At 40.1% G+C, this 12171-nt stretch overlaps 1 protein-coding gene across 1 annotated transcript; it reads right to left on the reverse strand.

Annotated features, from left to right (window-relative positions):
* Positions 1 to 7769: 7769 nt before the first annotated feature.
* On the reverse strand, positions 7770 to 9722 carry LOC146003797 (uncharacterized). Its single transcript, XM_083142216.1, has one exon. It carries the CDS (start codon positions 9720 to 9722, stop codon positions 7770 to 7772), a length of 1953 nt encoding a protein of 650 aa, XP_082998342.1.
* Between the last annotated feature and the right edge of the window lie 2449 nt (positions 9723 to 12171).

Consider the following 12171-nt stretch of genomic DNA (forward strand, 5'->3'; position numbering starts at 1 on the left):
TGATATTGCATTTTCAGGGACATTCATGGCATTTTTGTGTATCTTATCAATTTTTAAAACATTATCTTGTTTCTTTTTTTAAAGTTTTCACAAGGTAAACACATTTATTTATGTTTTTGTTTATTTTCTTAAAAAGCTACCTATTTGTGTCTTGCCAATACGGAAGATTCGGAACAACTACTTTGCTTACAGGAAATCTGATAAATTCTTCCTTCTGAAACAGAGACATAGTAAAAAATGTGATAAAGGTCTTAGAAAGAGTTCGTGGTTAATTCGGGAAGGAAGTAGCCCAAAAAAATATTGTGGTTTCGTACTTGCTGATGTTATATCTGGAAAAAGTTTTTCTACAGGAAAACTGGGCCACCCCGATGTCGACGCCTTGTAATCAAGGGGTCCCTAGTTCGATACCCGGTGGAGGCACATGGTGGATCGGATCCAACAAATTGTAGGCCCAGTCCCGATTAGCCTTTTTGAGGATAAAGTGGACTTAAAAGCAAGAAATCAATCAAAGATCTACTGGAGAACTACACAGGGATTTTCAATCTGGTGACATAAGTTCACTTCAAGTGTTCTCCTACAGTGTCGGTGGAGGTTGAAAAGAGCTCCAATGTTCAAGTCTTTGTTAAGAGGCAATCGGCAGTCATTTTGTTTTGACAACCTACGTATGGTGTTAGTAGTGCATTGCTGTGCGGGACTGGTAAAATGAACACGTTGTTGTAGGAAAGGATTTCTTTAAATGCATTTTTGTAGAGCATTTTCTGGTATTGTTAGGTGTGATCCGTTTGAGACGTATGAAAGGCAAAACGTTGTGTACAAGAAAATATTTGAATTCCTTTGTCTGTTAATGGTGCATACATGTGCAGGAGAATCGCAAGTTTCATGTCCAAGCATATCAGCACTCAACATGGCCGCCATTTCACAGATCACACCGCGCTGACATTTTGCCCCACGTGACGAGTAGCATTTCTGGAGTGATCTGTGCAGACGCCGTTTTGATCTTCTGCCTCAGTTTGGGCCTCATTCTTTGGTCTTTGTCCGTTCACCAATGACTTCATGTACCCCTACGAAAACAGAAATCTTGATGTCATATCCTGTTGGTTGCTATTTACTCTTGTGTACAGTTTGTGTGTTAACTTTACAGTTTATAGTTGGTTTTGGTCATATCTTGAGAGATTGCCCAATATTTCACATCAAAAGGGACGGGGTGATATGTAATTACTAGCGTTGATCCGATGCCGTTGTATCAGTATCGGCCGATATCAGTGGAATCGGTGTCAGAAAGGATCGGCTACAATTCATTTACCGATACCGAACGATACTTTCCCGCCATTTTGTGCTTTCACGGGCTGACCGTCTTCAGGATTGGAGTGGAGTTAGGGGTGTGGAGAGCGCGGGTGGGCCTCTGGAACACCTATAGAGGTCCAAGTGTGTGAGTGAATGTGTTCCGGAAAAACTGGCAAAGGGGACAGTGATATGTGCAATACTTATTATGACGTTGCTGGTGATTGGGGGTGTGGAGCTAAATCCGGGACCGACCCACAAGAATGACCTGGACTGCATTTTAGATAGACTGAATGCGCTCGACAGTGTCCAGCGGCGGTCCTGAACATAAATGAAAAATTAGGAACCTAGCCAGATGTTTACGAGAAGACTGCCAATATCGAGTCGGGGATGGCCGCGATTGGAAGAAGGCTTGAAGAGCTGGAGAAAGAGAACGCGACGCTCCGTGAAAAGAACGACGCACTGTGGCGTAGATTGCGTTCGGCGGAGACGGAGGTAGACAAAGTTATGGGCCATTTGAAAGGAAACAATTTAATTTTGCATAATTTCCTGGATAATTGGACTCCACGAAATTGTCGAGTGCCATTTAGATTTAGATTCATTTTCTTTTTGGGCGAGCCATAGACTGTACGCACTTCATAGTTTTGATTTTTCTACAAAATTTTGTTACATTTAGTTTTCTTTTAAGCTGTCTCTTACTTTGTCCCCTATATACACATTCTTCTCCTCCCTCAACAGCAGTCTTCTTCCAGTCTTTCTTCCTCGCCCCACTTATCTTTTCCTGCACTCTCACTATGAATCTTGTGTGTGTGTGGTGGGGGGTGCCTGATGCCTTCACCCGTAATTAGTTACTGCCATAAGTGCCGAGGCCACACTGAAGTACACTGAGCAATTTTTCCTCTTCTGGCAATGGATTTAATGAATAATCTTTTTATGAAATGTTTGGAACAATCCAAGTTACGTGCAAACATTCAGAAACTCTCGTCAAATGAGAACAATTAAGTAATCGATCCTCATACCTCTTCTGCGCAAGTACTCAATCCAGCTTACTGTCGAATAAAACCTTATCGATTAATTACATGAAGGAGTCCAGCCAATCAGAATAAGCAACGTAGATATAGCTCCCCTTCAACAAACTCTTATTGGATAACTGGGTAACAAGAAGAACCAATCAGAAAATTCTCAAAGCAATACGAATAATGTCGACATGTCCATTGATTTTCATATTAGCTGGCTACGTCTTGGTTCTGTAATTGCAGGCAGGCCTTGAAGAATTGTCTGCCAAGAAGCAGGTGTGCTGCTTTGATGTGGCCTTTTGGTACAATTAAATACCCATCAAGAGCCAGTAAGAATTCATGAAACAATAGCAGAAGCTCATCTTCTACAGAATCTATTGTTTGCGATCGCATTAACTTTGCTCAGAATATAAGAAAATTACAATTGAATTGCTCTCAGGAGTATTAGCTTTTCAATTTACCTCCAATGTACCATACTCCTTCATGGCCATAAGAACCGTTAAATGTCACTTGGTCTCACGTGTAATTCGTAATATCGAACGCGAAATATGTCTGACCTAAATAATTGTCATTGTCTGGACAGCTTCCGCGATTGCGTAACACTAGCATCGTCGCCTTGTAATCAAGGGAACCCGGGTTTGATGTCCGCTAGGGCACATGGTAGTTCGGATTCTGTAATAAATGTAGATCCAGTCTTTGCAAAACATGTCGGCGGAGTAATTCATTTTCCTTCTCTGTAGAATATCGGAAGGAACACAACCCCCACACCCTCCCCTTCTCTTGTAGGACATTCCGCTGCAGTGTTTCGACTATTTTGTAACACCAATCACATTTGGCGCACTTGTTTGAAGCTTCTCTTGTTCACCTTTGAATAAGATGTGCACCAAAATGTACCAAATAGCTCTTTAAATATTCACTTTCCGGATCTGCATTTTGGGAACCCATTTTGACGTCTTGAGAACACATATAATGTATTCGAAAGTGATGTAAGGAAGATTACGTAAACTGCTTTTAATTATTCTTGTTATTGCTCGAATACATATAGCACCACGATTTATGATTTGTCCCTTAGCAACTGAGACTGTAGTTTTAAGATCTGAACTGTTTTTAATATAAAAAAATAAGTTCATTTGTTATTTTACTGATTGTGAATTATTTTATCCATACGAACATGCAAGAACAGATCCAGAAAATATGTCATGTGATATTAGGCTATAAGTTGCAGATGTCATAGACCACTAGAAGTTATGATATCTTCAAATCACTATAACTCTTGTCTACTGTTACGGCGGGCGCTCTACATGCTCGCAAGGGAAGTTGGGAGCAGGGAACACGCCGCAGACCAACCAGACAACAGAGGTGGCGCCGAGAGTTACGACGTGGCGGGAGGACGTACTACGCGCACCTCGTTCTACAGGCTGCTGCGTTTCTTAACGCGCTAGATTGGTCGCTTCACCAATTCCCACATCCCTTGCCAGCATGTAGAGTGCCCGCCGAAAGACTAGAAAGGAGCTCTGGAAGTTGTCTAGAGATGACGAACTTTACATTTTCCGGTAATTTTCGCTAATCCTTGGAGAGAGAGAGAGAAAGAGATTCATATGTACATATAAATTTCCCTGGCTTCCAACTAGTCGCCACTTAGTTAGTTGACAGTTTTTACAAAGTTAGAAGAGAATGACGCGTAGGGGTTAAGGCAGCCTCTGTCTCTTACCCTTGCTATTGGACAGATCTCGCCCGCAAAGACACAGCTCTTTAACTCTAGTATCCAACGAACAAACGAACATTAATTGCTGTCAATTGTGCTTCCCATCAGTCACACTATAGGTAATAAAATGAAAATAGAATATCAGAAATATAAGGTGATCAGATTTGTATGGCTCTACGTCCTCACTGACATCTGAACCAAAAATACGTGAAATAAAATCCTCAACCCACGGGTTGATTGCTGAGAGTTCTATCCTAAGTTGAGATATTCTCCAGGAAGAAATTACCTCCACAGCTCTTCGAGAATGTTAAAACCTGATGAGCGTCATTTTTCCTTTACGTGACCTCTCACTGCATTGAGTCCCATCGCCGCTGTTTCAGGACTTTCGAAACTTTAACCCGTTTATTGATCATTTCAAGAAGTTTCCAGAATTTCCTCACGATCCTAGGTCTAAAATCTCAAGATCCCATCAGTGTTGCCACTTGAATGGAAAATTCCCCTTGGCGCAGGGGATTTTATGAAAAATTAGAAATTCCATCGAAAAAAAAAACATAAATGGAAGGACATTTGAAGAAATCCGATTTGCATATTAAAATCAAGTTGAAAGACATTTTCATTTCTTCCGTCGCATAATTTAAAAAGGGATTTCTCCCTTGTTGGAGAAGTGAAAATGGCGTCACTAACGGCTTGGAATATTAAACTTAGAAACTCACTCGTAAAGTCGACGAGCTAGCTTCGTTAACGACCGGTTGGCTTTGGAGTCCACGGAGCGCGCTCACCAGCTGCAACAATCACATTCAACGCACAGTGTTGCCACATCTACTCTCCTGCGGCGAAATGAGAAAGGAGAAAAACAATGCCCTGGTTGCCGCGAAGAAAGAAATGGTTTGATGACATTACGGGATTACTATTAGTATTCCCCCCGCCTATTCGTGAGTCATATATTATGTAAAAGCAGCATAATGTATGAACTTGACAGTCTAACCACAATAAATACATGGCTTATTATTATCTAACCCTGACCAATAGCACGATATTACTGACAAAAAACTGGGCTGAAACAGTTTATACAATATACGTATAATAAGGAAAAGATATTAAATACTTACTTTAAGGAAAGTTATTATGTATTCCGCTACTCTCATCACTGCTTACAGTAATTATTATCCTGTCGCCATCATTGTCTCGAGTTACATATTCCAACTCCTTCTTTTCCACATGACCGATGCACTTTTGCCAATAGTCGCTAGTGATAGCACCGGCACACTCACGAAGGGTCGCACACACGCTTGCTTCAAACGATGGAGTTATGTTTTTCCTTCTGGTATCAGATTTTAAAAGTGCCCAAATTAATTCACAATGGTTGGGCGGAAGACGAAGAACCTTATGTCCACAAGAAGTAGCCATGTCATCAATATCAAATCTTTTCTCTATATTTGCCTTTTGTATTTCCAGTAGCAAAATTGATTTTACGGGAACTGGATTTGGTATTTCAATATTGCTGCATAAAATTTAGAATTTCTTGTTTCCGAGACGACATGTTTGGAATTTTGAATATTTGTCGTGAATGATAACTAGCGTTGCCGAGGACTATAACGCATTTTCTGTCCTGTGGCAAATTTTCCAACAGACAATTTTTAAACAAGTTTTCAAACACAGCAGCAGAGTCATATCATCATGACTATCTACTCTGGCGTCATCAATGTTTTTTGCAGACAAAAAAAAACAGTTCGGTACCCTCCTACGCGGCTTCCAGCATGAAGACTCATAATGCGATTACCCCTAGATGGGGGAACATTGACCATGTACCATCATCCCAGCCTTTTCTTACAGCATCGTGAGTATCAAACCACGTCTCTTCCAGGTAAATTATTTGATATCCACAGGATCGAAAATGTCTAATTTGTCTCAAGAACCGATAGCGCAATGACACAATTCGTGGAGACTCCATCATTACCCTCCTTTTACTGTGAAGCCGAAATCTGAAACCGAGTTTCCGAATGAGCTCTCGAAGCGTTGTTGTGCTGTAAAGGAAGTCACATTTTGTTTTGCAATGCTCAAGTAGTTCCTTCACTGTTGGGGATGTTCCTCTAGAGTAAAGTTTATATATTTCTCTACGTATTACATCACATGTAAAATCATCTACTTTGGCAAACATTTTTCTGTATGTTTTTGTCTTCTGGGGAGTTTTTACACCACTTTTCACTATTTTGCTGACAGTCTGTCTTGACAGATTTAAAATTTTGGCAGTTTCTGTTATTGGACCTTTTCCGAATTTGTTTCCAACCGCATATTTGTATACACTGCATACAAGTTTTTGATTCTGTTTACTTAATGTTCATGTTTGACCACGAGTGGACTGAAGATGAGCAGGAGCCTCACCATGTCCATCTTGTTCTGCGACATCACCTTGTTGTGCAACAGCTTCACCTTGTTCTGCAACACCGTCACCTTGTCCCTCCCTCCCCCGCACTAAGACCTTCCCACGGTCTCCACATTGAAGTTGCAAAGTACGGCAACAGCGTATCCGCAGTCATGTGACTGAGACTCCACGTGGAGTAGACGAGCAGAATGACAGCTGCGCCCATTGGCTGAAGGTTGAGTGTGATTGGACGAAAACAACTCGCCCGCTGTTTAACCCCACCCACGTTCGTGGCGGCGGCTTCCTTCAGTTCTTGGACGTTAACGAAGTAAACGTGCGGACTATACATGTTTATGTGCGTAGGTGTCAAGAACATCAACGATACATAAAGAGAAATACTTCCAACTTTATATTTTAATATTTCATCTGGTATAAACATACATTATAATGATAAGTTGCAGAGTGGAAACTAATACATATATGAAAACTGAATCATTATTTATTTATATTAGTTATATTACTTTTATCCCCTTAGTATTTATTAATTTATGTGACTTAAAAGGGGACTAGAATCAAATAGACAAGAAAATGTTTGTGCCTATACAAAATTAACATCAACACCATGAAATAAACATCCACATTCTTAGTTATTATAAGACAATTCCACACATATTCATTTTCATTCCAGTACATTAATTATGACAGTCAGGCTAAAATATGAAAGATTACTAAACACATTCCTTAGAACGGTCAAGTGCTGGTAACACACGACCCTTGTTTTCCTCTTTCCATATGTCACTCCAATAGCCTCTTGTGTCATGAAACTCTCGATAAATGTGTTTGCTTCTCAGAGTGTTGCACCCTATCCCCTCCAAATGAAGATGGCCGATGGAACAGAGGGGTTACACTCTTTGGCCGTTCAAGTGAAGAGAGAGTAGAAGTCATGACAACTGTTCAATTACAAGCCTCTTACATTAAGCCACGTTCAGCATTTGTTCCTTCACAAATAGAAAATGGCTATCCAAATTTAAAGGCATATTTTTTGCTAACTTTGTAACCTCTATTATATTATCTACATTGCAGAGAACAATGAAACATTCAGGGTCTTCCAGATGGCGTAGTGGTAACTTCGTGGATTTCAAATCAATTTTCTTCAGAGTGATATCCGGAGGAGGAACATATTGGTTCGCATCCCACTTTAAACTGTAGGTCCAATCCCGATTGGCCTTACTGTGAACAAAGTGGACTTAGAACACCAACTCATTCAATCAATCAATAAAAAATAATGTAGAAAATCAAACTTTAAACTACAGAACAAATCTTGGTTAGCCTACATGCTTATACCAAAAGATAAAATTTCAAAATTATAAAGCAGTGAACATAAATATCCACACGCCAATCTTCTTCAGTGATGATTTCGTTTACATTTTCTTGATCTTAAATACAACCAACACGAATTCCCCCATTTGCTGAAACGCGTGTGTGTGCATTCCACTACAAACACTGCTGTGCTGATAGTAAGACCCAATATAAGTAGGGCGAAGGCTCCCATTAGATTCTCCAGAGGAATCACAATGACTTCTGGCTTCTCCTGGAACTTCTTTCGTTTCAGAGCATCAAGAATCATCCTTTCAACAGCGTCCTTCTTCCACTTTGGAGGTAGACCCGCTTCAACGCAGGAGGTGATTATGCGCTGAAGGTTGTCCCGAAAGGGAGAGCTTCTCTGCAACAGAAACACCAGAGGGAGGGTATTCAATCTGCTAGATGCTATGTGGAATAATGGTTGCCCGTAGGAATCGAACAACAGATAACCATATGCCCATACGTCGGGAAACAAGTTAGAAGTAAGAAATACGAAGTCCCCTTCATTCACAACTCTCTTGTAGTTTTTCAAATTGTCATTCTCTAAGACCCAGTTTGCATAGATCTCCCTGTATATCGACTCATTAAGCAGTCCTATAGTTATTCTAGCTTCGTAATCTCCTCCAACAGATAACCCCATATTCAGAATATCTTCTATGGAGTTTATTTCAGGCGTAAGTTTAGGACTTGTAATGAAACCAAACAATGCAGACTGGTAAAGAGTAGAGAGTATCGTTGTTGAAAATATCCACAATACAAAGGTAGATCTGACTGTAAGTACAGGAGGGGGAGGATTGTGAACAGATCCAAATATGAATGCAGAGAGACCTGAAAGCGAAGGGAACCGATATGTGATCCTTCCCCACCGACGCAACAGAGAAACGGCCGCTCTCATCCAGATGAAGAGACTCAATGAAGCCAGAAGCGTGAGGGTCCACAGAGGTGATTGGAATGGAAAGTACAGACTCATCCATTGAGAATAGAGTCGAGGCTTTGGAACAACCCAATTAAATTCTAAGAACTGTTGAATCTGCAACTCTTCACACCCCACGTTGCCATAATAAGAACTTCCCTTGAACTTTATGATTCCATCGATCACTCCATTCTCCAAATCTGCATAGTCTCCTGTGACAGTTCGATTTGGGAACACAGTTCCCAATGAATAGGTTTTGTCATATCTGTTGGTTGTTTGGAAGGTGAAGTTCATTTTTTCCATCGCAGATGTAATGAAGCCACCATATAAACCTGAATACCTGCCATTGCTTTTAGAAGTGTTATCCTGTGTAAGGTACAACGGAAAAGAATTTGCTTTCAGCCTAATAGGGCACTTGTGCATGTTCTTCACCTTGGCTGGATACAAATCACTTCCTGTAAGAAATCTCCCATTACTCCAGACATCCAGGACTTCTGCTCCCTCAGCCGTTCTGCAGTGGGAGTCTGTGAAAGGGAAGTAGGAGTACAAGACAAGAGAGTCATTTTCACCAGCTTCCTTCTCTTCTGGTGGAGAAGCAATTACAATATTCAACATTAGATTCCTCTGCGCTCCCAAGATTAAGCCGTTAATAGATTCTAGTGTATTGTTTCCAGTAAGAAGGATGAAGTGTTTTGCATTCCGTCTCCATATCTTAAAATGCCAGTGATATTTGAAGGGATGCATTATAGTGGATATATTTTTGATAAGAAACAGGTATCTGATTTCTATCCTCTCCTCAAACCATTTATTGTCCCAACCTTCCCACCAGTTTCTTAACTTCATAGGTTTAATTATAGTTAATGGTCCTGAATATTCCTTGTTAATGAGATCTGCAAACACTGATGATTCTTCGTCATAATAAACAACTACTGTTCGAGCAGTGTGGAAATATTTCTTTAAAATCTCTTCTACAAGGTGAACAGTATTTTCGCGAGCTTCTGTCTTCGATACTGGTGATATTATGACACAGAACGAATTGGTCATGAACCACAGGAACGTCAACGCGACCAGCAATTTCTTCATCTTCATTTGCAATCAATCACCTGAAAAATCAAAATCAAAATATATAAAGATCAAAGTAATTTTAAATTTCACAACATCGTAATGGTATCAAGATATCTTTCGAAGAGATTTTAATACACAGGACTTTACAACTTTGAAACCATATAAAATTTATTCGGATAACTTACAGAGTCCGTTGAGGTGCCATTTCAATGCAAGATACATCAAGTTTTGACTCACGTAGTCCATTAGTACCGAACTCGCCCACCAGTAGTTGTTCTTGAAAATGGCTACTTTTACTCGTTCGGTGCAACTGCAGTGCAACGTAAGTTTCGTACGGCGCCTCCTAGTATGCCTACAATTTACTCTTGGCACCAAACCTTCGTTGAGACTGGTTGTTCTGTACGACATGAGAAATCACCAGGACGTTCTCAAATTCCTGAAGCTGCTGTGAACAACTCAGGCAACGCTTCGCCCGGAGTCCTACGAAGTCAACCCGAAGTGAATCACGTGAGACTGGCATTCCACAACCGACTGTTTGGCACGTATTACGTAAACGAAGTCACTTGAAGCCATAAAAAACTAACAATGGTCCAACACATTACGGATGCAGATAAAGTAGCTCGCCAGGAATTTTGTGTGAAAATATTGGATAGATTTGCAGACAACCAGACAATATCATTTTTAGCGATGAGTCAACAGTAGTGTAATTGGGCCGGTTCAAAATAACACTTTGTAGGTATCCTCTTTTTTTATCAACTGAATATCAGTTTTTGACATATTTTGACAATCTTTTGTCAATGTTTTAGCGTTTAGCGATGTTTTAGTACCATTTTCAATGCACAACTTTTTTTTCTCACCTCACACTTGGTAGGTATATCACGATCTTACGTGATATGACTTAACCTATCCTTTTTTCTTACTTATTGTTTCAAAATAATACATTGTAGGTATTTTTTTTATCAATTGAATATCAGTTTTAGACATATTTTGACAATTTTTTGTCGATGTTTTAGCGTTTAGCGATGTTTTAGTACAATTTTCAATTTTTCCCACTTCATACTTGTAGGTATATCACGATCTTACGTGACCTATTTTTTTTTCTTACGATTTTTTTTTTCAGTGATATAACTTAACCTATTATTTTTTTATTTGCGTACCGAACTAACTTACATTGGACTTCGCGTTTGTTTTAATATTTCAGTATTTTAAAGTTTTTTCACATATTTTTTATATAACCTAAAAAAATGTGTTGATTTTTTTTAGTATGTGGCAATTTTTTAACGAATTTTTTAAAACTGTTCCGTTACCTTCTCGTTCTTCACGTCGTACGCGAAGGACTTCTCGGCGACCAGGATGACGCTGCACACGGTATCCTCGGGCAATGGACTGTTGAACTCGCAAACGATATTGATGTTGGTTCGATTGTTGATAGGGGTAAAAAGACAGTTCTACGCCAGAAAATGATGCGTTTTTTGCAACCTTAACGGAAAATATCGTAAAGGCAAACGCGAAAGTGATAAGATAACTCTGTTTCCGGTCGCCATTTTGGATTTCCGAACATAGATTCTATTCACACTTTTTCTCACGTATAGGCGTACATGATGAATCCGCAAACAGATTTTTTCTAAGTCTTACCGTTTCCAAGATAACCCCACTTCCGGTTGCCATTTTGGATTTCCGAACATAGATTCTATTCACACTTTTTCTCACGTATAGGTGTACATGATGAATCCGCAAACAGATTTTTTCTAAGTCTTACCGTTTCCAAGATAACCCCACTTCCGGTCGCCATTTTAGATTTCCGAGCATAGGTTCTATTCACACTTTTTCTCACGTATAGGCGTACATGATGAATCCGCAAACAGATTCTTGCTAAGTCTTACCGTTTCCAAAATAACCCCACTTCCGGTCGCCATTTTGGATTTCCGAACATAGGTTCTATTCATACTTTTTCTCACGTATAGGCATACATGATGAATCCGCAAACAGATTTTTCCTAAGTCTTACCGTTTCCAAGATAACCCCACTTCCGGTCGCTATTTTGGATTTCCGAGCATAAGTTAGTAGGTCACAAATATGCCTTTGACCGCAACCCTGATTTTTCGACCCCTCAGAAAATCGCATCGAAACCTCAAAAACTCACTTTCTCTCCACGTTCCGCGCCTCATTTATTGCGCTGACGATGTTTCACGGCGCAGAAAAGCCGTGATGAGTAAATTCACTTTCTCATCCTTGAAGGATGAATGCACCTTATCGTAATTTTTTTCTAAGTCCCGGCCAAATGTTTATATATCGCGAGCTTTGTAAACCTCTCGCGAACGATGTGATATTTCTGCCACACACACACATATGCGCGCGCCTCTCATTATTTCCGTATTGTGACGCAAGCAAACAAACAAAATAATAATTGTTTTTTTTTTTTTTAGGATTCCTGGCCCCTATAACCTCGCCAGGGTGCGTGGTGCCC

The sequence above is a fragment of the Lepisma saccharinum genome, chromosome 20 (assembly GCF_977018435.1).
Source record: "Lepisma saccharinum chromosome 20, izLepSacc3.1, whole genome shotgun sequence".
NCBI classification, from domain to species: Eukaryota; Metazoa; Arthropoda; class Insecta; order Zygentoma; family Lepismatidae; genus Lepisma; species Lepisma saccharinum.